The sequence below is a fragment of the Nanorana parkeri genome, unplaced genomic scaffold (genome assembly GCF_000935625.1).
Source record: "Nanorana parkeri isolate BGI_ZX_2015 unplaced genomic scaffold, ASM93562v1 scaffold2180, whole genome shotgun sequence".
In the NCBI taxonomy this organism is placed as follows: Eukaryota; Metazoa; Chordata; class Amphibia; order Anura; family Dicroglossidae; genus Nanorana; species Nanorana parkeri.
Window position 1 is genome coordinate 23,665 of NW_017308448.1, and position 26,220 is coordinate 49,884.

General features: G+C 41.4%; 1 protein-coding gene across 1 annotated transcript; it reads right to left on the reverse strand.

The window, feature by feature from the left end:
* Window positions 1-16,560: 16,560 nt before the first annotated feature.
* On the reverse strand, window positions 16,561-22,800 carry LOC108800964 (alpha-1,4-N-acetylglucosaminyltransferase-like). The gene is made up of 2 exons (XM_018572944.1): window positions 22,177-22,800; window positions 16,561-17,148 (listed from the first exon to the last, which is right to left on the reverse strand). Exons 1-2 carry the CDS (start codon window positions 22,798-22,800, stop codon window positions 16,561-16,563), a joined length of 1,212 nt encoding a protein of 403 aa, XP_018428446.1.
* Window positions 22,801-26,220: the final 3,420 nt, after the last annotated feature.

Here is a 26,220-nt window from a genome sequence, read left to right on the forward strand (position 1 = left end):
CCCCCCACTTTGATGCAAATGAATTTGTGGTTTAAGTTCACAAACTTTAACAACCATAAACAATCATAAAAAAGCCTGTGTTTTCTTTTTTAATGGCCATATTTTTCACAAGGAACAAAACCAAGCACAGATAATTAACGTAAAGAATGCAGCGACACAACACCTTGTATATGTGCAAAGTGCTTTACCAATACCATGTCAAAAATATTAGCGTTCACTTTAGTGAGAAGGGGGAAAGCGTTTGTCAAAACATAATTACACTAAATGTAAGTGGCAACAGTACCTTTAATGTGAAAACCAATATTGTGACAAGCTAATAATCATCTAATACAATAAAACATGTACACATGAAACGCATATATGAGCCTTAAAGCAAATAAGGCATAAAAAAGATCTACACATGAAACTGGCAACAAAAACCAGAAAAAGTCCCCCAAAAAAGAACAATGGTGATCGTGCAAGAAAATTCCTCAGATGATTCACAGCCAATCTGCATGTAACTCTCAGGTATGGATAAGCACACTGAGAGTTACATGCAGATTGGCTGTGAATCCTCTGAGGAATGTTCTTGCATGATCACCATTGCTCTTTTTGGGGGACTTTTTCTGTTTTGTGCTGCTGTTTTTGTGTGACATCTTTTTTTTTTCCATTCAATTTTTGTTTTATTGTTTTAGCAAAAAGAAGAGCAAGATAAAAAAATACAAAACAAAAAGAAATAAACCGTGTGAGATCTTTTTTATGCCTTATTCGCTTTAAGGCTCATATATGCGAATCATTTAGACATGTTTTATTGTATTAGATGTTTATGATTATTAGCTTGGAACAATATTGTTTTTGAAATGTTTTAGATATGTATTTATATCCTTAGTGTAGTAGCTCTGATTTCACATTTTACCCACTGGCGCTGATCACTTTATTGTTGTTTAGTTCCTTTAATGTCATACTGTAGTCATTTGCGTTGATTACATTCACAAGATATAATAAACATAACTGTGAATTAAAGTCACAATGGACAGCTGGAGTAACAGATATAGAAAATACAGTGTAAAATGAAATGATTGCACTTTTTTAACATTGTTTCGTTTTCGACCGTGTTTCGTTTCCCAATCGTACGCACGCTCGGTCGAACGCGGCCTGACTCTATTTCGGCCTGTTCCACACAAATTATCGTACTTTTTTAAAACACAAGTATGGACACTTTTAGTGATAGATATATAGCAATAGAACGTCACAATTAAACTGTATTTTCAAAGTTTCATTTGGTTTCGTTCAGTGTGACCAGCCTGATCCCCCTGAGAGACCAGCAGGTCATTAATCCCTTAGTCCAGCGGGTCACTAATCCCTGAGTTCAGCGGGTCACTAATCCCAGAGTCCAGCAGGTCACTAAGCCCTGAGTCCCGCGGGTCACCAATCCCAGAGTCCAGCTGGTCACTAAGCCCTAAGTCCAATTCATATACTGTTCTGCATTGCTGTATAAATGTATTTTGTTGAGGTTCTTAACTTTAACAATCTAAACCTTAAATTCACAATGGATATGAACGAATCGCAACTGCCCTTTCTAGATATTATTATTTGTAAAAGTGAAACGGGTACACTATATACCAAATTATATAGGAAAAGCACTGCTGGGAACTCCTTTTTGGAGGCCAGTAGTGCCCACCCCCAAAGCCTCAAAAATACCTCAGGATAAGACGAAATTGTAGCCTGGATAAGGATTTTGAACTCGAGGCAAAAAATTTAAGACACAGATTACAACAGAGAGGATACTCTAATATAATCCTACAAAAAGCATATAATAAAACCAAAATTAACCACAGACCAAACTGGACAAAAAAAACAAAAAAGAAAAACCAAGATGACCAACTTAGATTAATACTTACATATAACAACCAGCATCAAGCAGTGAGAGATATTCTAAATAAACATTGACATTGTTTATTAAAAGATTCCCGAATAGCGAAGTTCTTACAAAAGAAACCAACAATAATATATAAAAAATGCCCGTCTTTAAAAGATAAATTGATTGCCAGTGAATACAAAACAACTAAAAAACTTCTTTGCTGTAAATATCCAGGCACCTATAAATGCCAAAAGTGCAAATTTTGCACGTTTATTCACACAGGATCTGAAATCACTACACCTAGAGGCCAAAATATTAAATGTAAACACTTTGCTAATTGTGAAACCAAAGGGGTAATTTATCTGCTAAAATGCACATGTGACATGTTCTATATAGGCAAAACAAAAAGAATGTTAAAAAACAGGATTGCCGACCATATTTCGGATATTGGGGCACACGACCCAAGATCCCCCATTGCCAGACATATGGTACATGCACATGGGGGAAAAACCCACGGTTTGCATTTCTTTGTTTTGGACAGAATTCATATGTCCAGTAGGGAGGGAGACTGGGACAAACTCATACTCCAAAGAGAATGCAAATGGATCCACTCTACCAAATCCTATGAAGAACCAGGAATTAATGAGGCTATACATTTTAGTTGTTTTTTATGATGCTTTCTATGATGTTTTATGTTCTGAGTCCCTTTCCAACATGAAGTTGTTTTTCCAACAGAGACATGTACATATATCTGCATAAGATATGTATGATAACCAGTAAAAAATATTTTTATCCCCGATTATCCGAATCTGTGCTATACAGATATAGTCGTCTGTTCTATTACGTTTGATTTTGCTGATCAAGATGACATGTAACATTTTGTAAACTATAAAATAGTAAAGAACTTTAAATAAACAAAAAATACATTTTGAATTTATATATAATAATTTCCATAATAATTGTGATGAGTTTTATCTTGTAACAGACATTTTGGTTATTGGAGATTTGAAAGATCACCAATATGATGACCAATACTAAACAAATGGATTTCGTATATCCTACCTGTTCTATATATATTTTTATATCCTACATGCCGTCTTTGTATCGAAAAGTGAATAATGCAGAACAATAAAAAGAAAATAAGAAAATATAGATCTTTTTATATATTTTTTTTGAACTTGTCTGTTAAATACGGATCGGGGAGTATATATATATATGTATCATATGATTAACATGTGTTAACAATATAAAGTGTCTCAAAATAAGTGTTTAGCTTTTAAGAAATGACAATTATTTTTGAATATATACTTTTTTTGTTATGATTTGAAATACTGGACTAGTTTCCGGTTATAAGAATATGCCCAGAGGGGACATACACAAATAGACAATGTTCTTCGAAACAGTCTTCGTGTGTTATCAATTAAAGAAATTACTAGGTATACTTAAACAAAGAGAATCAAAACCTTTACCAAACAACGCCCTTCTGATGAAGCCCCGGTGTGGGTGAAACGCATCATAGGTGTTCAGCAAAGGGTTTCTTTTACATGGCTGCTTCGTTGGAGGCTACCCTGGGATTTTCCTAAAATACTTACTTACAAGTAATTTTCATCTGATACATCGTATCAATACGAACAAACTTGGAGTTATTTGATTGGAAACAGAGAGAAAAGAGCTTTGCGGTCTCAGTGAAGGCTCATATCTGATATACTAAGCCAAGATAAGTCTATCTTCTGAACCTATTACAGCCATTACTACATTCTTTGTCACACTGGATGATATTATTATCTTGGATTTGGGGATCCCCGTCCGGGGAAGAAGATATTTGATCACCCCACATTAATTCAACGGAGAGGATCGTTATTGCCCTCCAGATTATTTCTGTGATCTGGAGCAAAACACAAAAAAATCCCAATGGAACGAACAGAGGAGTTCAGTGAAGGCACTGATTTATAACGACCAGCATAGAAGCCGAGATCAATCTATTTCTCCTGAACTACCTATTCTCTCTGAATCGACCCAGTGATAGCAGTAACAACAACCTAATTTCTTCAATTTGGATCCAGAAACAAGGACATATCTCACTGTGAGTTTAAATTCACCTTACGATATTTTGATACTGACTGTCAGCTTTTTTCTCCCTTTTTTCCTTTTTTGTCCACACACATGCATGTCTAATTTTGAAATACAGAGCTCTGTTCTCCAGAAATATGGACACTATTTCCTGAATTAACGATTTTTGAAACACATCAGGTTTTAGTAGTATACATGAAAAGAATCAGGTTTTTCCAGGGTATGCCTTAACATCGTTTTCCACAGCATTGCATAGAATTACTAACCGAATGCAGCCATATATATATGTCGGTTTATGTGTTTGTGATTGTTTTGACATATTTTTGATAGTTTTGATATGTTTGTCATACATTTTAATATTTTGATAATAAGTATATTTTTATATACAATGTTTCCCCGAAAAAAAGACACTGTCTTATATTTTTTTGGGCTCAAAAAAACACACTAGGTCTTATTTTCGGGGTAGGTCTTATTTTTTTTGTTTAAATGTACAACAATCCACACTTATTCATGTACAAAAATATGTTGATCAGGGCAATCAGGGGTGCTGTACCTTTCCAGGAGCAATTTGCTAACCAATCGCTGGCCAGAATGAGCGAAGCGCACTTTCACTATCGATTCCTCACAGGCGGAGTGCATTTGGTATCACTCCGCCTGTGACAGGAGCCGGCGCTATAGAGGAAGCATCGGCTTATGCAGTTCTGCTCCCTCCACTGCCGCCTCGCTTCCTCTAGCGCTGGCTTCGTTGGCACCGCCGATTCTCTCCCGTGACTCTTCAAGGTCCCCCTTATGCCACCACCGACCCTGGGAATGGTCACAACTAGGTCTTATTTTTGGGGTAGGTCTTATATTTTAGCAATTCCCAAAAATAGTACTAGGTCTTATTTTCGGGGTAGGTCTTATTTTCGGGGAAACAGGGTATCAAATATTTTTTCATACTTTGAAGAAATGGTGGGATCCCCTTTTGGGGAAAACTGTATTTCTTGTGTATAAATGTATTGCTTGGATTTGTAGTCCCCCTACAGCTGGTGCCATTCTCTGCTGCACAGAGACTAATGTAACTAGTTCAGTGATCTCTGTACTGCAGTATATGTCAGAGCTATATCAATGTATAATAATAGTGTGTGACTGTGAGGGGACATTAGAGTGTAAGCTCCTCTGTACAGAGACTGATGTGACAGGCTCGGTGTTTTCTGTACAGCACTGCAGTATATGTCAGAGCTATATAAATGTATAAAAATAATAATAGTGTGTGACTGTGGGGGGGGAGATTAGCATGTAAGTTCCTCTGTGCAGAGACTGATGTGACTGGCTCAGTGTTCTCTGTACAGCACTGTGATATATGTCAGAGCTACATAAATGTAAAATAATAGCAGTGTGAATGGCTCAGTGTGGCAGCGGTGCGAGGGGTGGAGGTGTGGGGGGTTTGGTGCGGGGGGGGGCCCAGCCTAAAGCCGTGTGGGGGGACCAAAAATTTCTGATGGCAGGGGGGCGAGCGGTGGGAATGACTACAGAAAAGAGGATTTCATAGCATGTGAAGATAAAAAAAAAACAATACTTCATGTTCCTGTGAGTACACTGTCAACGTTTAAATGTCAAATGTGCCAATTCTGCCACGTGCGTACGTACGTACAAAATCCGAAATTTCGGGAATTCGTCCGAATTCCGAATCCGATCCTGAATCCTCAAACAAAACACATATAGGACCCGAATTCCGAAAAACTAAATAAATGAAATCCGAAACGAAACAATTTTTTGGACGCTGCACATGATGATTTCATGCTGTAAATATTATGTCTCTTGTTTTTCTATAAGACATAGTCATGGAAACTCTTACCTTAGTGTAGATCCCTCAAAGGTCAAGAGTTATCAGTCTCAAGGCAATAACTGTTTTTTTTTTTTTGCTTTATCTTAGGACTGTGGTTAAATGTATTGTGCAGCTCTTTTAATAATCAACTTCAGTAACAAACATGAGATAAACACATCCTTCTAAGTTTGTTCAACCAGGAACTGTTTTCTAAACCAGATTAAAAACAAACATATTAGCCGCTAAATGGTCCTACACCAAAATGTATGTAAAAAAGGTCTCACCAACAACGTATACTGTATATCTCTTCCTCCTATCCCTCAAAGTGTAAGGGTTTAAGCTTTCTACTTCTAAGGAATATTGCTTTCCAAGTTGTTACAAGCTCTTTTATCCAAGGGTACATTATTGATCAAAATAGTCTGTACTGAGCATTTGTTCCAAGCACCAATCTAAACCCATGAACAAAAGTTTATACTTATTGCTGTTTATCAGTCCTTAGATGTTGTGGCTGCACTAATTTCTTTTTTCAGGCTTGTTCCCTTTATTTTTACCTATTATTCCTGCCCCAGTAGCATTCTTCCTGTCCTAGAGTGACAACACCCACTGTACTGTATCTATTGAGGAGAAGCTTTGCCTTTCCTTTTCTCCATAACAAAGGAGGAATGTGCTCTCCTTAGAAAAGACTTCAGAACAATAAAGAAGGTGGGCACGCATGTGGCCTTCCTTCAGGAGACCCATTGTAAAGCTGACAAAATACCCAAACTTAGGAATAGGGACTTCCCGACCTCCTACCATTGTCCGTCCCCCATTGCCAGGTCCAAAGGGGTGAGCATTCTGTTGTCCAGATCAGTGGCGTGGACATTTAGAGACCTCAAATGGGACCCGGGGGGTAGATTCCTGTTTGTGAAGGGACTCGTGGGAGATACCCTGGTGACCTTGGCAAATGTGTACCTCCCCAATTCAGACCAGGTCTCCTTCCTGCAGCGAACGCTACCACTCCTTCTTGAGTTTGAAGAGGGTCTGCTAATTGTCAGGGGAGACTTTAACTTTGCATTTGACCCCCTTCTAGATGTGTCAAGAACAGCCTCCCATCTCTCCTATTCACTCCTCAGGAAACTTAAATCGGAGCTACCTCCAACTGACTGATGCCTGGCGCATCATAAACCCACACGTTAAGGATTTTACATTCTACTCCTCTGCTCACAACACATACTCATGTCTAGACTATTTCCTCCTTCGAGAAAAAGACCTCCCTCTGGTCCTAGATGCGTCGATCGGGGATATTTTGCTGTCCGATCATGCCCCGATCCACGTAGAGCTGGAACTCCTCCCTTACGTCCCCAGATCCCCCTCATGGCGCCTGAATGAATCACTTTTGCAGGACCTGCAGGATCTGAGCTGGAATCCACGATCCTTTCATACTTCTCTGACAACCGCTCTTCGTCCCTGGAACCCTCCGTGGTATGGGAGGCACACAAATGCATCGTCCGAGGCGTCCTGATCAGGCACGGCGCCCGCAGGAAACGAAAAAGGGTAGTTAGGGTGGCCAAGCTTTCTGCCAGACTCCACACTCTGGAAGCCACACACAAAAAATCTTTGGTGGCTACCCATCTTCGGGAGTTGGTTTCGCTCAGAGCGGAACTCAACAAACTCCTTCTCTCTAACGTACGACAAGGCCTCTTGAAAGGCCGTCGTACTCTATATGAGCTCTCCAATAAGCCGGGCAGGATCTTGGCCTCAGCCCTTTACGGGGCCCCCGTCAAGCGGCGTTCATATCCGAAAATAACGTCTAGCGCAGGAACAAAATTGACGTCGTCTGATGGCATGGCCAGGGAACTTCAGAACTTGTATAGCTCACTGTACAATCTGAGTGCGGGGTAGAGTACGTCCTCTACCTCTTCCGATAGTGCAACCCTATCACACTAACTCAGTGAATCTGGGATGCCCACCCTACCACGTGGGGTTCGTAAGTAACTAGAAATACCGATTTCGTAAGCGGAATACGACCTCAAACAGGCTAAATCGGGTAAGGCCCTTTGGCCCCGAAGGCTATTCCTTTCCCTACTACAAAACCTTCTCCCACATCCTTTCAACCCACTTTTTAGATGCATACAACTCCCTCTTATCGGGCTCCTCTCTCCCCAGAGATTCCCTTTGTGCGCATATATAGCGGTCATACCCAAACGCGGTAAGGACCCATCTCAATGTAGCAGCTATCGCCCCATAGCTCTCCTCAACCTGGATCTGAAGATCTTTGCCAATATGCTGGCCAACAGATTGCCTCCACACATCCCTGGCCTTGTGCACTTAGATCAGGCGGGCTTCGTCCCGGGACGGGAGCCTAAGGACAACACCACCAGAGTGCTAAATGTCATACACTAGGGTTGCACAGATACTTTTCGAGTACCTGTGCAGATACTTGGCCTTTTCATGAGAACTACCAGGGTTGCAGCGGTTGCCGCTGGGACCTGGCTCTGGCACTTCCCCACTGTCCTGAAATCATTAGTCTGTATTGTTTTAGAAAAACTGTCACATGACAATAAACAAAAATGTATCAGTACTCGTACTTGTAAGTACTCGGCAAGTATTAGTACTCGTACTCGCAAAACTGGTATCTGTGCATCCCTTTATTTATATTTATAAAAACAAAATCGTACATTAAAACAGAGATGTACAAATCCCAGGAGCTCCGTGTGATCCTTACAAATGACAGCTGCCTCCTAATTTTGGAATTTTTCTCTAGTGTAGTCTTGGAGCTCAAAAGTATCGGTACATGTACTCGTACTTGTACCGAGTACTGTACTTGGTATCTGTGCAACCCTATCATACACCATGCCCGCTCCACCCCGTTGCCTTTGATGCTCTTGTCCACCGACGCGGAGAAGACGTTTGACAGAGTGGAGTGGCGCTTCCTCCAGTCTACCCTACGCCACATGGGCCTGGGTCCTGGTATGATGCAGTGGATCTCTGCACTCTACTTGTCCCCGTCGGCTGCCGTTCGTGTGAATGAGGCCTGCTCAGACTTCTTTTCCATTTCCAATGGCACAAGGCAGGGATGCCCCCTTTCCCCGCTCATATTCATTCTCACTCTTGAACCCTTCCTATGCCGCATACGCTCCCTGCCAACCTTCTGTGGCCTGGTAAAACGCTCAGGGGAGCATAAAATAGCTGCCTTTGCAGACGATTTGATTTTCTTTATTACCGATCCCTGCTCATCCCTCCCAATTCTTATGCGGGAGTTGAACCGATACGCCTCCCTTTCCAACTTCAAAATACATTTTTCCAAATCAGCTGCCCTAAATGTTTCCCTTCCACAGGCAGAGATGGATCATCTGCGGTCCTCCTTCCCCTTTGCTTGGTCAACTGACGATCTGACCTATTTAGGCACCTCTATAGCGGCAGACCCCACACGACTGTACAAGCTCAACTTTGCCCCTCTACTCCTGAAGACCAAGCAGGACCGTTTGTCCTGACATCCCTTGTCACTCTCCTGGTTTGGCCGCTGCAATGCCATCAAAATCACGACTCTACCAAGGATCCTCTATTTATTCCAAGCCCTCCCAATCCGCATCCCGTCAATATTTTTCCGCCACATGTGCCAAATGCTCACGGCCTTCCTATGGTCCTATACCCCCCCTAGAATCCGCTATGGTACCGTTACCCTTCCCAAGAACAGGGGGGGTATTGGGATCCCGGACTTGGCCAAATACCATAGGGCGACCCACCTTGCACGTGTCTGGGACTGGTGCTGCCATTGGAAATCCAAGCAGTGGGTGGGCATGGAAAAAGAAGACACCAGTCCAGCGCTTGCGGGAATGCCCTGGCTCTCTATGCCCTTATCTCCCTCCATACGCACACACCCTACCATCCTGCCCACACTTCTGATATCCAGATCGCTTCACGGACATCTCCCCTTTCCCTTCGCTTATGACTCCAGTAATTGGCGACCCAGACTTTCCGTCTGGCGTTGAAAGCCCTTGTTTCCGTTGCCTTCGTGAGGCCAACAAGTTTCAAGTACACAACATGCACCTTTCCGACCAGTCGCTATCAGTCTGCGACCTCAGATGCCTAACAGACCCTCCCTTGGACCACTGGTGTGCTCTCCAGCTGCGACATTTTCTGCACTCGATCCCCAACCACCAACGGCTCTCCAGGCCTTTGACCCCTTTTGAACAGATCTGCAAGGAGGAGACACCCACTCGCCATGCGATATCCATCCTATACTCTATGCTGACATCCCCCCACCCAGAGTCCTACCCGACGTTCTTGGCTAAATGGGAAAGAGACTTTAATACCACCTTCACACAAGCCCAAAAGGACTGCATACTGCACCTTGCTCATCACTCCTCCATTGCATGTAAGACCCAAGAGCTGGGCTACAAAACAGTCTCCCGCTGGTACCGAGTCCCAACAATCCTCCACGCCATGTACCATCAAGTTCCACCAGTGTGCTGGAGATGCCGGAGCGCCCCGGGCACACTACTACACACCTTCTGGTCCTGCTGGCAACTGCTCCCATTCTGGAAGGGGGTGATTGCCACCCTGAAGGAACTGGTGATGGTGGATCTGACAGACAACAAGGTAGCATGTCTGCTACATTTAAACAACATGTTCATTGGGAAATATAAAAAAATAATTGTCTAGACCGCTCCTGAATGCTTCCTGCCTATGCATCCATTTGGTATGGAAACAGCCTAGTTGTCCTACCCTTAGGTTGTGGTTCTCCAAGATTAACGAGATATACCTCATGGAGGACTTAACCTCCACACACTGAGGAACTATTTCGGTCCACCTGGAGACCATGGGCCTCTTTTCAGGGTATGGATGTCTACCAACATGTTATGAGTGCAACGCCCCCCTGAGCCCTACCAGGGACTCTGGCCCTATACGCCTGACCCACAACCTCATTGCTTCTTACCATCCTTGACTCTTTTCCCCACTGTCTCTCTTCCCCCTACCTCCTCCTACCTGCTCTCCCTCTCATTCTAGCCCATACCTCTTTTTCCCATGCCCCTCTCATCGATGTCAGGCACATGCAACGTCTTGTTCCCACGCTCTAATGTGAGAAGAGACACCGACAAACATAAGTGAGCTTTAACATTAGCAGTTGCTCCCCTATCTAACGCCACACAGGGCTTGCATTACACCTAGCGCCTGACTTCCAGTTATACTGAATGTGTTTGATGCATCCTTTTGCTAACTATCTCTGGTGTACTAGACAAGGCCACTTTAGCTATGTGATGGCTGCTCTGCTAGGATGAGCAGCCCATTCATGCCATATTGTATGCAATGTGACTGGCATATTTTTTTTTTACCCCAGCAGTGTACTGAGGACGTTGTCGTGCTTACAAGACATTGCCTCTTGTAACACTGTACCTTGAATATGTACAATAAAGCTGATTCATGATTTTATAAAAAGATATTGCCCTTTTGTTTAGCATGATCATGCAAGGAATTTAAACTGACAAACATACTCTGTCTCAGGAATAGAGATTCCTAAAAGTTATTAACTAGAACTCTTCTGTATATGCTTTCTATTTATCATAATTCTGACTGCATGCACCTAAACCTTATCTACAAAACAACCTTCAGAAGAGCCCAGTTAGTTTTAGCTAAAACTGGTACTTGTTTCTTCAAAAAGAGAAAGTCATAAGAGAAAAGCCAGTTGGTTGAAAAACATGGCTGAATATAAAAAAAAGATTTCATATAGACACTTTTTATCACACATTACCACCCAATCTAGGCACCAATAAATGGCGGCTTTCACTGCCATGATGTTTGCAATGTTTCTTCATTTCAGGGCCTGTTTAGACTACCCCGACCCTCTAAATCACTCCATGTTAACAGAAGACAAGCCTGTTCTCACAATTCTGGTGAGTGGGTGGTCTAATGAGTTGTCTCAGTTTACTTTTATCTTTAACTTTTTTTGTAATGTTCAAAGTGTACACATCATTCATGTCCCCGCACAGCAGTGCGGTGTACTGCACTGTGGTACAGTGATTTGGTGCAGTCCAGTGCAGCATGTCTACATAGTTTTCATGGTGCACCACAGATCACACCTGTGTGATCTGAAAACAATTGTTTTCTATGTGCCCTAGCAGTGACTGCCGTTCTTCAGATGCTGAAAAACACTAGTCATCGCGTTTAGAGTGAACAGGCCTGTAATGTAGGACCTGGAAGCTTTCCATGTGGACAGCTACCCTCCTGGAAACGGTAAACATGCTGCTGCAGGGGTTGAAGCTGCGTTAGAGATTAGGTTAGGGATTGGGTTAGGTTAGTGCCAGGGTCAAGATTTACTGAGTTTAAGTGCTGGGTTTAATGTTAGGATTAGACCATAGTTTTAAAGGAGACTTTTTGGTGAGGGTTAGCTCCTGACATAATCTGCAAATATGTCCTTTAGGGGCAGGAGGCTATGCAAGCTATCAGGTGGGCTGTGCGGGCTTTAACCTCTTGCCGTCCGCCCGTAGTAAAAAAACGGACGGACGGCACTGCTGCATCTGCAGCTGTTTGGGGTCTCAGGAGGCTGTGCAGCGTCTCGTGAGGCTGTATGGGCTTTTAGGTGGGTTGTGGGGACTCTCAAGTGGGCTGTGCAGGGTCTAAGGTGGCTGTGCGGAGTCTTTGGAGGGTTATACAGGGTCTCACTAGGGCTATTTAAAGCAACAGTATCGACACTAAGTATCGGGGAGTTTTCACTAGTACGAGTAGGTTTTTTTAAAAATGATTATTTCTATTTAATTGTTTTTGCTTTATTTTTTATTTAGTTGAGTCGTCGTCGTCATGGACAACGCTGGGTGTTGTGATTAACCCTGGATTACATCGGTGGATCAATTTTTTTTAAATAAAAGACTTGTCAAAAACATGTCTTTTGTTTTTTTTTTCCTAAATAAAGGATTTTTTCAAAGGGGTACCCTGATGTGAAAAAGCCCCCTGCCCGCACCCCCACAACCAACGCCCCAGGGCTTTTGGGGAAGAGGCCCTTGTCCCCATCGTCACAGGGGACAAGGTGCTTTTCCAGGGGCGACCCTGGAAAAGCATCCTTCCAGTGCAGAGGGCATGTGGCCTGGTATGGGAGGGAGAGGGGGGGGCTCGCTTGTCCTCCACCCCCCCTTTTCAGGCCCTGCCAGGCATATGCTCAGATCAATGGTCTGGTATGGAATTTTAGGGGGGAACCCACATTTTTTCCCCACATTTTTTTGGGGGGCTTCCTTCTTAAAATTCCTACCAGACCTTAAGGGTCTGGTATGACTTTGAGGGGGGAATCCCACACACATTTGTTTTTTTAGTGGGGTCCCTCCTAACATTCCTACCAGACCTAAAGGGTCTGGTATTGTTTGGGAGGGGGAACTGCACATAAAAAAATTAGTATTTTTCTTTCTTTAGAAATGTCAGTTTTGCTGCAGCAGGTTCTATACATTGTATAGATTTGCCACTTTACAGGCAGGTTAAGGGGACCCCCAGGCATGATATTTAAAGGAATTTTTCATTGTTATTGTTACCCTTTAAGAGATGTTAAAATCACTGCTCCTTTAAAAACGTTATTTTTTGTAAGTTTTGTTTTCATTGATTCCTGTCCCCAGGGCAGTACCTGGATCCCCATACAATTTCTATGGCCAATAACTTGCATATAAGCCCTCTTAAAGAGGACAATTGGTTTTGAAAGTACCGCCATAGACACTGGCGGAACTACCAGGGTCGCAGCGGTCGCAATTGCGACCGGGCCCTGGCATTCCGCCACTTGGGGGGGCCCAGCAAGGAAGAAGGGGGCCCCCGAGTTTGTACCGCTCCTATCCTGCAAGGCCGCCATCAGGGGGGTACATCCACTGAAGTTGTAAGGGGCCCAGGTGGCCGGGCTCCAAGCTATAACTTTTTATTATGAAATGATGACTAGTAACCGTGGGGGGGGGGGCCTTCATGGTTTCTTGCACCAGGGCCCTGAAGGTTCTAGTTACGCCTCTGGCCATAGACTTGCATTAAGTTTGAATTCAAACTTTTTGGATGTTCTAAAGTTCGAATTTGAACTGATCTCGGGCCTGTTCGGCTCATCACTTTTTTGACAATGTACTGGAAGTGCCAAAAAGTGTGTTCATACTAATTAAATCAGATTTTACACCTAAAAGCAAGGTGCCCTAAAGAAAAACCCTATCACTGGAATGTACAAATAATCTTGAAGTGCCTCTGAGATTACTTTGGAAAGTACTTTATATTTCTTATGTGTTGTTCATTTTGCCACATTTATTTTTACTAGACATGTGCTATTCATTTCATTCTGAATTAAAATTCGGACATTCAGATGCATCCGAATTTCCGAATGAAAAAATAATAAATCCGAATGTATCCGAATTTTCTGAAAATGAAAAGTTTGGGTGCATTTGAAATGTATCCTGAATGTCATTCTGAATTTATGTTGTTAAACGTTAAAATAAAAAATGTTACACTAAAAGCTAAAAATGTGCTGTATTTACTAAAGATACACTGGACTACTTATATAAAGGGATGGTACAAGCAATAACTGGAAACACCATTTGGCCCATGGTTTCCAGTACTACATGAAAGGTATATTTTGGGTATTGAAACTCATTTTTGCGCTGTTTAGCTTTCTACAACCATTAGTACTATGGTCATGTTTTGCTAGGATTGCTTTTATCAATGATTCATTAAAATAAATTAACCATTAATTACAAAATTGCAGTGACTTAGTTTATAGTAATGATGTAAATAAACAACATATTTTAAAAAGAAAAACTTCTTTATTGAAAAATATTATAAAAATGAACAACAAACTGACAATCTTGATTACAGTTAAAATTCATTTTACAGCTGAGAATAAATATGTTAAAGTGCCTTTCTGTGACAACATGTTGGAGAAATCAACAACCATTATGACCCAAAAGCAATGGCTGACTCAAGATCTAGATGTACTTCAAGAAACACTGTCACCTTGCCCATGCAGAATAAAAAATAACAGGCCCCTGCAAAGGATCCCCATTGACCCCCTTATACTCGCCTTGCCTTGTCTCCCTTGCCACTCCTTCCTTTGCTGCAGGAGGAAATAGAATCAGTGACTAGAGGGAGTGGAGTTGTCTCTCCTTTGGTAATGTGACAGTGATCAGGCCTAGCAATTGGCTGCTATGCCTGAGCACTCTCCCAGGGGAAGAAGTCACATGCTTCCAGGTACCGAGAAGCAGCAAGTGGTGACAGAGGAAGAATAGGGAGGAATGCTGGTAAGGTGAGTAGAAGGTGTCATTTTGCCTTGCATCAGCAAGATATTTTATGATGAACATAATGCATGGCACTGACCATTATAACTGGCACATCATGATGAGCCGTAATACTGGACATGTATCCATGCACCTCTCACAAGCAACCCACAGTTCTGACTGACAAAGCAGATGGAGAAGCAAGCAAAAGAATGATCAAGGAGCACACAGCAATAGATCTTTCCCTAGGGAAGGCCATACACCTTAACATTCTTCTTGTTCTTCCAGTTAGTCGGTGTTGCTCTATGCACCTGTTCACTTTTTCTAGACTATAGTTACATATTTACATAGTATTTGAGGTTGAATAAAGACACAGGTCCATCAAGTTCAACCTATTGTGTGTATGTATGTAATTCTGCATCTGTCTGCATGTGTACGAGTCCCTGTGTGTTCTTGTTTTTAAGAGTACCTGTACCCGTGTAAGTTGTGGTCTCTGAGGAAGTTGTCCAAATGCTTTATGAATGATTCAACTCTCTCGGCTGATACTACTGTTTGTGGCAGCGAGTTCCAGACCCAAACTGCTCTAACTGCTCTTTAACGCCCAAGTATAGGCAAACGTTTTTGTGTGGATAGAGTGGGGAAAGGTTAGTACTTCTGTAATTTGTTATTGCTTTATCTATTAACATTAAAATGTCTTCTAATTTCTGACCTTTTAACGGGAGAAATGAATGAGAAGGAAATCTACCCAACATTGACACAGACAGCTCGATAAGAAGGTTTAGAACTTCTATAAATTCTCTGGTAATGTATTTGTCTCTGTGAGGTAGACCTTCTCTTACTTCCTGTCCAGATGACAGAAAGGAAGTAGCTAGAAATCTCCTCTGTGTTGACATTGACAACATGTAGTTAGATCTTCTCAACATGAACAAAGACAGCAATGAAAACATTTTTGCAGTAGAGTGAGAACATCTGACAGAACACGTAGTAGAAAAGTCACTCGCACTCCAATGAGAATTTCAGTCAACATTCTTTATTGACAAAAGAGTTGTCACATTGTAAGCTCTACGTTGTGACAATTCTTTTGTCAATAAAGAACATTGACTGAAATTCTCATTGGAGTGCGAGTGACTTTTCCACTACATGATACTGATCTGCAGAGGCTTCTGCTGTCATCTCAGCACCCACCCATTATCTTGGGTTATATCCAGTCAGGAGTGCAATGGGATCTACTTGAATTACATCTGACAGAACATTCATTCTAAGTGTCCATGTTTATGTAGTGATGGGGAGTAGCAGAAGTGTGGCCAGACACCCCTAACAACCTAAGGTGCCTTTTTGCATGTTTACCAGACTCTAACCAAGACTTTGTTTCAGTACACTTGGTATGTTGGGTAACTTATGTGTTTTAAAAAAAGACTATCCACCTCATTGTGCCTGCACACCCAGTCAATTCTATCTATCTATCTATCTATCTATCTATCTATCTATCTATCTATCTATCTATCTATCTATCTATCTATCTATCTATCCTTCTTTCTACTAATACATCTACTAATCCATCCTATCACTGTAGCTTGTCTGAATAAGACCTTCAGTATACATATCCTTTCCTCCCCTGACAGCAAACAGTGAAAAATAATGATGATTTAAGATGTAGTCTTATTTTCAGCCAAATCACTATATGTGGAAGGACAATACTTCTGATAGATATGTTCCACCAATGAATTGCTCCCAGGTACCATATCCCTACGCTCATTACGATTCATGTAATTCCAGAGATGCAAAGCATAGGAATTATCAAAGGTCGGCTCTTTAGCCCAGACCTCATAGTATCGTCTCCACGCTGGGTAGGGAATAGGATAGAAACGTTGAGGGTGCAAAAATGTAATGTTTCCGCATCTAACATCCTTCACAGCAGTAAATGCAGGGATGCTACAGAATGTCTTTAAAATACGTGTAAAGAGTGAGGGCCCTTGAAATCCCCATACTGCACCTTGATAATTGCGAACAAAATCTTCCATGCTCTTCCATGTAAAGTCATGATGGGAAGAGAACCCAATAACACCATTACTGGAAACCCGATTGGATTCTGCAGCCAGAAAATTATGATTTGGTATCTGCCGCATTGAGATAATGTCAGAATCCATATAGATGCCACCATACCTCCAGATCAGAGCCAGTCTGCATCCATCAGCACTAACATGAGTCCAATATACTTCCCGCGATGGGTCAACCTGTAAATATAATTTAAAGGCACTTAGGTGGAAGAGACAACACATTTTTAGTATTGAACCTTAAAAGATTTAGATAAAATTCCACTGGTAAGCATGACTGTTGTGGCTAATCTGCTGTCCCTCTTTGACAGCTATTATACAATTACAACAAACATGGGGGAGTGTGGAGAATACATGTGTTCCGGGTACTCCGGTTTCCTTACACACTCCAAGGACATGCTGGAAGTTAAATTGGCTCCTGTCTAAATCGGCCCTGTATGTATGCATGGGATATAGGGACCTTAGATTGTAAGCTCCATGAGGGCAGGGACTGATGTGAATGTACGCTATGCAAAAGTGTTGCATAATTTGTAGGCGCTATATAAATACCTGTAATAATTAAATGTAATTTCTGTAAAAAATTGGGAAAGCTTTTAGTGTATATTTCATCATTTTATCTTTACTCTTGATGTATACCCCAGCAGTGCATTTTATGCCAATGAATTGTAATAATTAGACATGTGCGCCGGCAAAAAACGTTATTTAATTTTTTTGAGATTCTGGCTCGAAAGTCAATTCATTTCGGGATTCTGACAAAATCTGAATTTTCATTAGCGGTAGTATGTACGAATTTTTTTTATCAACAAATTTTAGTTGCAGCAAAGTGACATTAGACCAAAAGGAAAAAAAAATAAAAAAATGTTTACAGTCCGCAGAAAAAAGAAAAACAAAAAAGCCATGAGGTTCACCACAATTCATACCAGTCCTTTTAGGTCTGGTAGGAATGTTAGGAGGGACCCCCCTCCCCAAATAAAAAAAAAAAGTGCTATTGTTTCATATGACAGCTCAGAATCTCACCGTGCTCGCTCCGCCCATTTGTTTACAATCGGGCCGGAGCTGTCATTTTCTGGCGAGTATTCGTCTTTTTCGGACAAGTTGGCGTGCTGCGGGACTTTTTTTAAATTTCAAATTTTTTAAATTTTAACTAACTTTTTTTAATTACTCCGGCTCGATGCTGATTGGCTGGCAAGCCAATTTCCTGGCCAAGCACAATCAGAAGCCGGCCAGACAACATGGAGTTGTCGGGAAGTCGGCTCCATGGCAGTGGAAGCACCGGTATTAGTACTCTGTATTGACGGGTACCAAAAGCAAAGTATCGGTACTCGTACTCGATACCGAAAAACTGGTATCAGTGCATCCCTAATTATAATATATATTGTAACAAGGACACTCCACTGTAGTCCAGGTAAGTCAAGTATAATGCAGTTTATTAAAGGGCAAACACAAAATAGCTTGCGGCAGCAACATAAGACAGTCTTTTATATGGCTCGGTAGCTTTCCACAGCTCCAAGACACTCACGCTGCTCTCTTAGCAGTCTGTACCACAGGTCCTAGGGTCACCGACCTTCCTGACCTCTCCCCTCGTGGGCACTCACTCTGCTCTCTTAGCAGTCTGTAAAACATGTCCTAGGGTCACCGACCTTCCTGACCTCTCCCAGCCACCCTGGCTGTTCCGTGTGCATCCAGCACGCACCCGAGTTTGTCTGTGTCCGTGTGCTCCCTGCACACACACAACTCCAACACTCCTCTGAGCACTGGGCTGGCTTCCTGATAAGGCTGCTCTCAGCCACCTGATTAGCCCAGGCTGGTCATTGGCAACACCTGGCCCCAGGACTGGAGATCTCATCCCACCCAGAGCTCTACGAAATCTCCAGAGCTCCAGATCCCAGCTACAAATAGGAAAACCTGGACGGACCTGAAAAGCCAGGTTCTTCCTTATAACATGCTTTACTTCTGGACCCTCTCAGCCCCTCTGGCTGAGAGTCCTGGGTGCCAAAGTCGCCATCCTACACCGTGGCATTGGCTTACACTGCCACAATATTTTTATTACATAAAATATATATGCCCAGTCCATTCCTCTCCTATTTTTTTTAAAACTGGGGGTGGTCATAACAAGTATGAAATACTTAGTATGGTTGCAGCTTGTCAGAATTCCCTTCTGTTTAATTTCATCGAATTGTGGCAATGTAAAGTCAGTATATATGAATGTTACTGTATTATTTATGGATGCACCTGATACCACTTTTTTAAGACCGAGTACGAGTACCAATACTTTTTTTCAAGTGCTCACCGATACCAATGACCGATACTTTTTCTTAAAGGGAGATGTCACATTTTTTCTAAAGCAATACAAAATCATGATTTTAAGTCAGTTTCTTAATATTATGAAGAACATGAACATGAAATGAACATGAAATTAATATTTATCATGCCATTGCTAACTAAGGCTTATTACCCCATAGTGGGGAAAATAGATGAGCACAAGTAGAGACTCCAGACCAGAACACTGTATAGTGTGGCACAGCTATAACCAATTCTGCATACCTGGCTTTATATTATAAGAACTTTATAATATAAAGCCAGGTATGCAGAATTGGATATAGCTGTGCCACACTATACAATAGTACACTGTTCTGGAGTCTGGACATGCGCTCATCTATTTTCCCCACTAGGGGGGTACAAGCCTTAGTTAGCAATGGCATGATCTAAATATTCATTTCATTTCATTATTCAATGTCTTTTTTTTAATATTATAAAATGTATAATATAAAAAAAGACATTGAATAATGAAATGAATATTTAGATCATGCTATTGCTAACTAAGGCTTGTATCCCCCTAGTGGGGAAAATAGATGAGCACATGTCCAGACTCCAGAACACTGTATAGTGTGGCACAGATATATATCCAATTCTGTATAACTGGCTTTAGATTATTGTTAAATGGTTTTATAATATAAAGCCAGGTATGCAGAATTGGATATAGCTGTGCCACACTATACAATGTTCTGGTCTGGAGTTTGGACATGTGCTCATCTATTTTCCCCACTAGGGGGATACAAGCCTAAGTTAGCAATATCTACATAGTTATTTCTTTATTTTTAAATATTATATGTAGTTAAACAGCATTTTTGTGCCCAGCCCCCATGCAGTGCTGCAGTACTAACCTGCTGTGTCGTGTCGTCTTCTCCGTCTGCTTCAGCCACTCCGTGTCACAGCCTAGTCATCTGCTCCATTCTGACCTCTTCTCCCGCTGATTGGCCGATTGGATGATGACAGGCTTCCTCACCAGTCACTCCTGACTGGTGAGGAAGCCTGTCAATCATCCAATCGGCCAATCAGCGGGAGAAGAGGTCAGAATGGAGCAGATGACTGAGGACTTGGAGAAGGAGTAGGCGGCCATCTTGTTTCATGATGATGCGATGGAGGTCCTGTGTGCGGCGGTTTCGGGTCCCTGAAGATGGCGGACACGGCACAGGTACTCGTTTTTTGTATCAGAGTATTTGCATGAGTACGAGTACTCATGCAAATACTCGGTATCGCCGCCGATACCGATGCTTGTATCGGTATCGGTGCATCCCTAGTATTATTTAAAGTGACTATCAACTCAGGAGTTCAATCTTTAACATGCACTCAAGTATTTTAACTATTAAAACAAATATATCCTATTTGTGTATCACTCAGCTGTAGATCTAAAAAATCATCTCTGAATTTTTTTCTTTTCTGTCCAAAAAATGTAAAATAATGAGGCTAATGAAGGATGTTTTTGACCCAAGAGGAGGTCTAAGACAGTTAAATTGACACTAAACTGAGGAGTTAAATCTTAAAAATGCATTCAAGTATCTTAACGTTTAACAAAAATGTATCTTATATGTGTATCACTTAGCTGTAGATCCTCAAATCATCTCTGAATTGGTGTTGACACTGTCCTTCCTTCTGGAGGGTGGCTACTTTTGTTCCCTGTGGTTCTTGTGTGAGTTGTAAAGTAGCCACCGCTCCAACCTTGCTCCTGTGATAGATAATAACAGCAATACAAAGTCAATACAAATTATCTAACTAAACATGAGATTATAGTCCATCATGGGAGTGAGCTTGGAGCGGTGCCTACTTTACAACCCACACAGGGTCCATGGGGAACAAAAGTAGCCACCCCCCAGAAGGAAGGACAGTGTCAGCACCAATTCAGAGATGATTTGAGGATCTACCGCCGAGTGATACACAAATAAGATACATTTTGTTAATAGTTTAATAGTTGAATACTTGAAAGCATTTTTAAGATCGAACTCCTGAGTTTGGTGTCACTTTAAAGAAGCTTCTGTAACCCTCAGGAGCCGTTCAAAGTCCACTGTACCATTGAAAACCACCAAAAGTTACCTTAATTTTGCTTCAGTGCATCTTGTCAAAGTGAAAAAATTTGCCTAAATGTCACAATTTTCATGAAAATGATGGGTGAATGAAAGCTCGTAATTTCTCTGATCCCTATTGCAGTTTGTTGGAAGGGCATTTGATACATCTGGGTTAATTTATTAAAGGCTAGGGAACATTCCGTTTTAAATTGAACAGCCTATCTGTTTTTAGTTCATGAACCCCATCATCTCTATGTAAAGAGTTTCCTTTGCTATTGGTTATTAAGAATCCATAGCTCTAGTTAAAGGAGAACTATGAGGTGAGTGCTTTTCATTCACCTCATAGTTCTAGCCAACCTGTGACAATCACAGGTCGGCTCAGTAGATCGTAAGTGAGCGAACACATACCTACGTTCGCTCACCTCTCAATCCTGCAACAGCTCTCTGCCGGATTCCCCCCTCCCCGATCCACCAGCGCTGACTGACAGATCGGTCGGGGGAGGGGGCGGGTACAGCTGGCTCTGCATCTAGATAGCCAGAGCCAGCTGTCACTCACGCAGCTAGGTGGATCCAGACATAATTGTTGGGATCCGCTTCAGCTGCGGCGTCTCAGTATACCGCGAGCAGTAGCTTGCGGTATACTGTGGCGTCTCAGTATACCGCGAGCTGTAGCTTGCGGTATACTGAGCTTGGGGTGACGGGAGGACGCTAGTTTGTGTCCTCCCGTTACCCTAAGGAGAACTGTGGGGAAAAGCCTTAACCCCATAGTTCTCCTTTAACACATTCTAAAGCATGGGAAACAATGATGTATGAATTGTCGTCTATTGTCACCTGCTTCTTAGAAATAGTCTACCAAACAACTTACCTTTTTATACCAGGAAAGAAGTGCTGTTTCTGCAAATACTTCCTCCATTCTCAGAGGGAAGAAGTAAACATTGTTAAAAGGTATGAAGTTCGGGAAGTATTTGTTTTTGACTGCATCTGAGTTTGCCTCGGTTAGTCCTTTCATGAAGTAGACCACCGGTCTGTCCTTGTATACTCGGGCTGCTGATTCAATGGCACATAACACCAATGAAGGTGGTTGCATCCTGTCTGTGGTCTCCACAAATATGATACAGTTGCCTACTCTTAAAATATCCGATGGGTTTAAATGACCCGAGGAAGCACTTGATAGTGGTGTTGCTGTTCTTGGTGATGATGATGTAGATGATAATGATGACGATAATGATGATGATGATGTTGTTGTTGTCATGGATTCCATTGCTGATGCTGCGTCTGTGGTCATATTAAACAAATCATCACTATTGTTCCAAGATGTTCTACCATCTTCCTTAAATGATATCAGTTTTGACTTTAAAGTCTTAAAGATCTCTTTTTGTGATAGGAAAGAGATATAGCTTTTGCTTGTTTCCTTTAAGACCATTCGGTAGACAAAACCGACAACTGTAAAAATCAGCACAAAGATCACAATCTTCAGGTATTTTATCATCATTGTAGTGTATGGTTATCAAGCTACAAGAGAAAGTAAATTTTTTTAGAGATGGAATACATTTTTAAGAGCTATAACATATAATGGAGTTTAAAACATATTAGATATGCAAGATGTTTAAAACATGTCACAACAACAATGTAGTTCTCAGTGGCAGAGCAGCAGAAATTACTTGACTGTAATAAAGTATGTACCCAAAAGATTACCATAAGTGTTTTCATATAACTGCATTTACTTTTGACATTAAAGCTTTGTGAGCTGAGCCTAAGGCAAAACTGTGAATTGTGTTGCACTTATTTGGTAACAGAAGCTTAAAGTGACACTAAACACAGGAGTTAAATCTTAATTCAAGTACCTTAACCGTTAACAAAAATGTAGCTTATCTTTTAAAGTAGCCACCGATCCAAGCTCGCTCCCCTGATGTACTATAATTCCAATACAGATTAGTAAATGTGAGATTGTAGTCCTTCATGGGAGTGAGCTTGGACTTTACAACCCACACAGGGTCCATGGGGAACAAAAGTAGCCACCCTCCAGAAGGAAGGACAGTGTCAGCACCAATTCAGAGATGATCTGAGGATCTACAGCCGAGTGATACACAAATACAATACATTTGTTGTTAATAGTTAAGGTACTTGAATGCATTTTTAATTCCTGGGTTTAGTGTCACTTTAATGATAATTATTAATTAATTATTTGTGCTGACAGCATTGTGTTTTACCACCGTAAAATCATCCAGATGCCATAGCCTAGATTACAACCATTTAAGTATCCAGTGATGCAATTCACTAAAATATAGCATATCACAAGGAATGGAGAGTGCAGGTGATGCAGAAGGTTCATAGTGTTGGGGTAGTGTCTGGGGAGACACTGTAAGGGGACCCTGTCAGGCAGGCTGTAAAATTAATTAATTCTAATGGCGGCCCTGCTACCTTAGGTGAGTATCTGGGAAACCTATGAAATGGCCTACCATATTTCCAGACAAAGCAATTGACCTTTTCTTTTTTAAGAAGGGTATTGGGTGTCAGCATTTACAGCCTCTATATTTCTCTTACTAGAGATTTTCCTACACATCTGCTACCGGCTGTTGTTGCTTCAAATGCTTGGATCTTTCTCAAAGTGTGACATACTTTTGTATGATGTAATCTGTTGGTGGATGGCATCATTTGTTCTAATTCAAACTAGAAACTGAGGATTTTTTTGTTGAATAATATTTAATACTTTTCTTGGGACATTGCATTGGATTTCCTTGAAATGGTGTATTTTTTTGCCATGTGAAGTCTTTTTATGATTACTGTGATACGGTGACCTATAAACTATAAAATGTATTCCCTCCTCTACTTCATTCTTCTATCTCATGGAAGGAAGAGTGACAGGTCTGTATATAGATTTATGAGTAAAGAGCCCCAGCTGAAGTAGGTGGCGTACTAATTTCTATATGGTATGCAGCAGCAAACAGTCAGGGACAGACCAATTTGTGTTTGTAATGCACTCCTTCAAACACAAAAAAAGAAGAAAAAAAAATAGTTTTCCAAGGAGATATGTATATGACCAGGATTGAAATAGAAACCAATAGCATTTGATGAAGAAAATAACTGCACAGTCACACTGTGTTCAAACACAACAGGGTACAATAAATGTATGTATATATATATATATATACACACCAACAATTGGAGTGCATCAGGAAAGCAACAAGTTTTGACTCACTGAATTGAATTTATTTCTAAGTAGGTTGCAATGGTCAAAGCAATTACAATCATCAAAAACAAACTCTTATTCTGTAAAACCACAGAGGAAAGCCGATGGATCTACTGTTGACTATAAGTACAGCACTAAATCTGTAAGACTACAATATCATTATTTCACCTTCAGTATACCTAAAATATATGCATTTTATTTTTCTCTTTTTGGGTAAAAAATGCTACTACAAATGGCCAAATAAACATGCAGCAATGGCATGACAATGAGGATCAGAGGATATAACACTTGTGTATGTATGTTGGAATTAAACATCAACACAAAAATCAACATCAACACCTACAAAGAGGTTTGGTGTTGGGAGTAGCATGTTTGTGTGGATAAGGTGTTGTATATACCTGCCACATGAATATGTTAACTAGGCATTTGCAGTAAAGCACACCCTTGAGCAGAATTCACTATAAAATAAGCATAGAAATTCTTCAAAGTTTGAAAAAAGCAGACATAGTCACATGTCATAGACAAGACACATTGTGGGAGATAATCAGACTGTGGACATGCTGCATGAGTTTCGAATAGTCGTAGGTATCTACCCCACTCTGATTCATGTGGATCACCCATACTTGACTTCCAGAACCCGCTTCAGGCCTTAAGGGCTATCTGACATCTTTTAAATTCATGTCTACTCAGTCATGACAGTATGATCTCCAAAGGCAGCAAAGATAGCTGGTTGCTGTCCCACACATACTTATTTTCATGCTGGTTTCCAGCTAAGTTTACTTAAATAAGTCCAGCTCTCCATACAATCTCCTCCTATAGAGTGAGCTTTTCATGCCAGCACTGTACAGGTGTGGAATTCTATGTGCAAAGGACTACTTCACCAACCTGCACAGTTATACAGCCTAGGTAAGGGACATCGTAACCCAAATCCTGGGAGACTGGCTTACCTCAACCACAAGGTTGGTGCTCGGTCTCCAACATGCCTTTTAGTCACTTGACTTGACAAAATAGACTGATAACACACAGCATAGCCAGGCTTGGAGATATATTAACAAGTTAAAGGATCATAAACAGCCATATAACATGAACGACCACAGCACGTTTCACCCATAGAAGTTAATCATAAAGCTACTACACAGCTATCATTCTATTAACCTCTAAAATTTCACCTATTCACGAAAGACTGGCCTCCTTTTTTTTATCCTAAAAACTTTTTCTTACAAACCATTTAGCGTGATTAAGGATAAGTAAACTCGCTGAGATACTTCAGTAGCACTATACACTATTATAGAAATGCAATGTATAAACATTAGGACACAACGTGGTTGATTTGATAAAGTTCAACAGGCTGTCCACTTTTCAAGGGATGTTTCCCTTAGCTTAGTGAATAAGATCAAACTTTACTGATTTCCATCATCCAATCAGGTGCAAGCAAATATACTGGGTTTTATTCCCCCCTTATTCGTGATTGGGTATTCTATGCAAAGTTAAAGGAGAACTATGAGGTGAGTGAAAATCACTCCTCCTCATAGTTCGAGCCAACGTGTGACAATGAAATGCGTCGGCTCAATAGATTGTGAAGTGAGCGTACTGTTGCTCGCTCACTTCTCGATCATGTCCCTGCAGAGAGCCGTGACTGTCAGTCACGGCTCCCTGCAGGGATTCCCCTACTCGGATCCTCCCGCGCTGAGTGGAGGAATGGGGGGGGGGGGCGCGGGG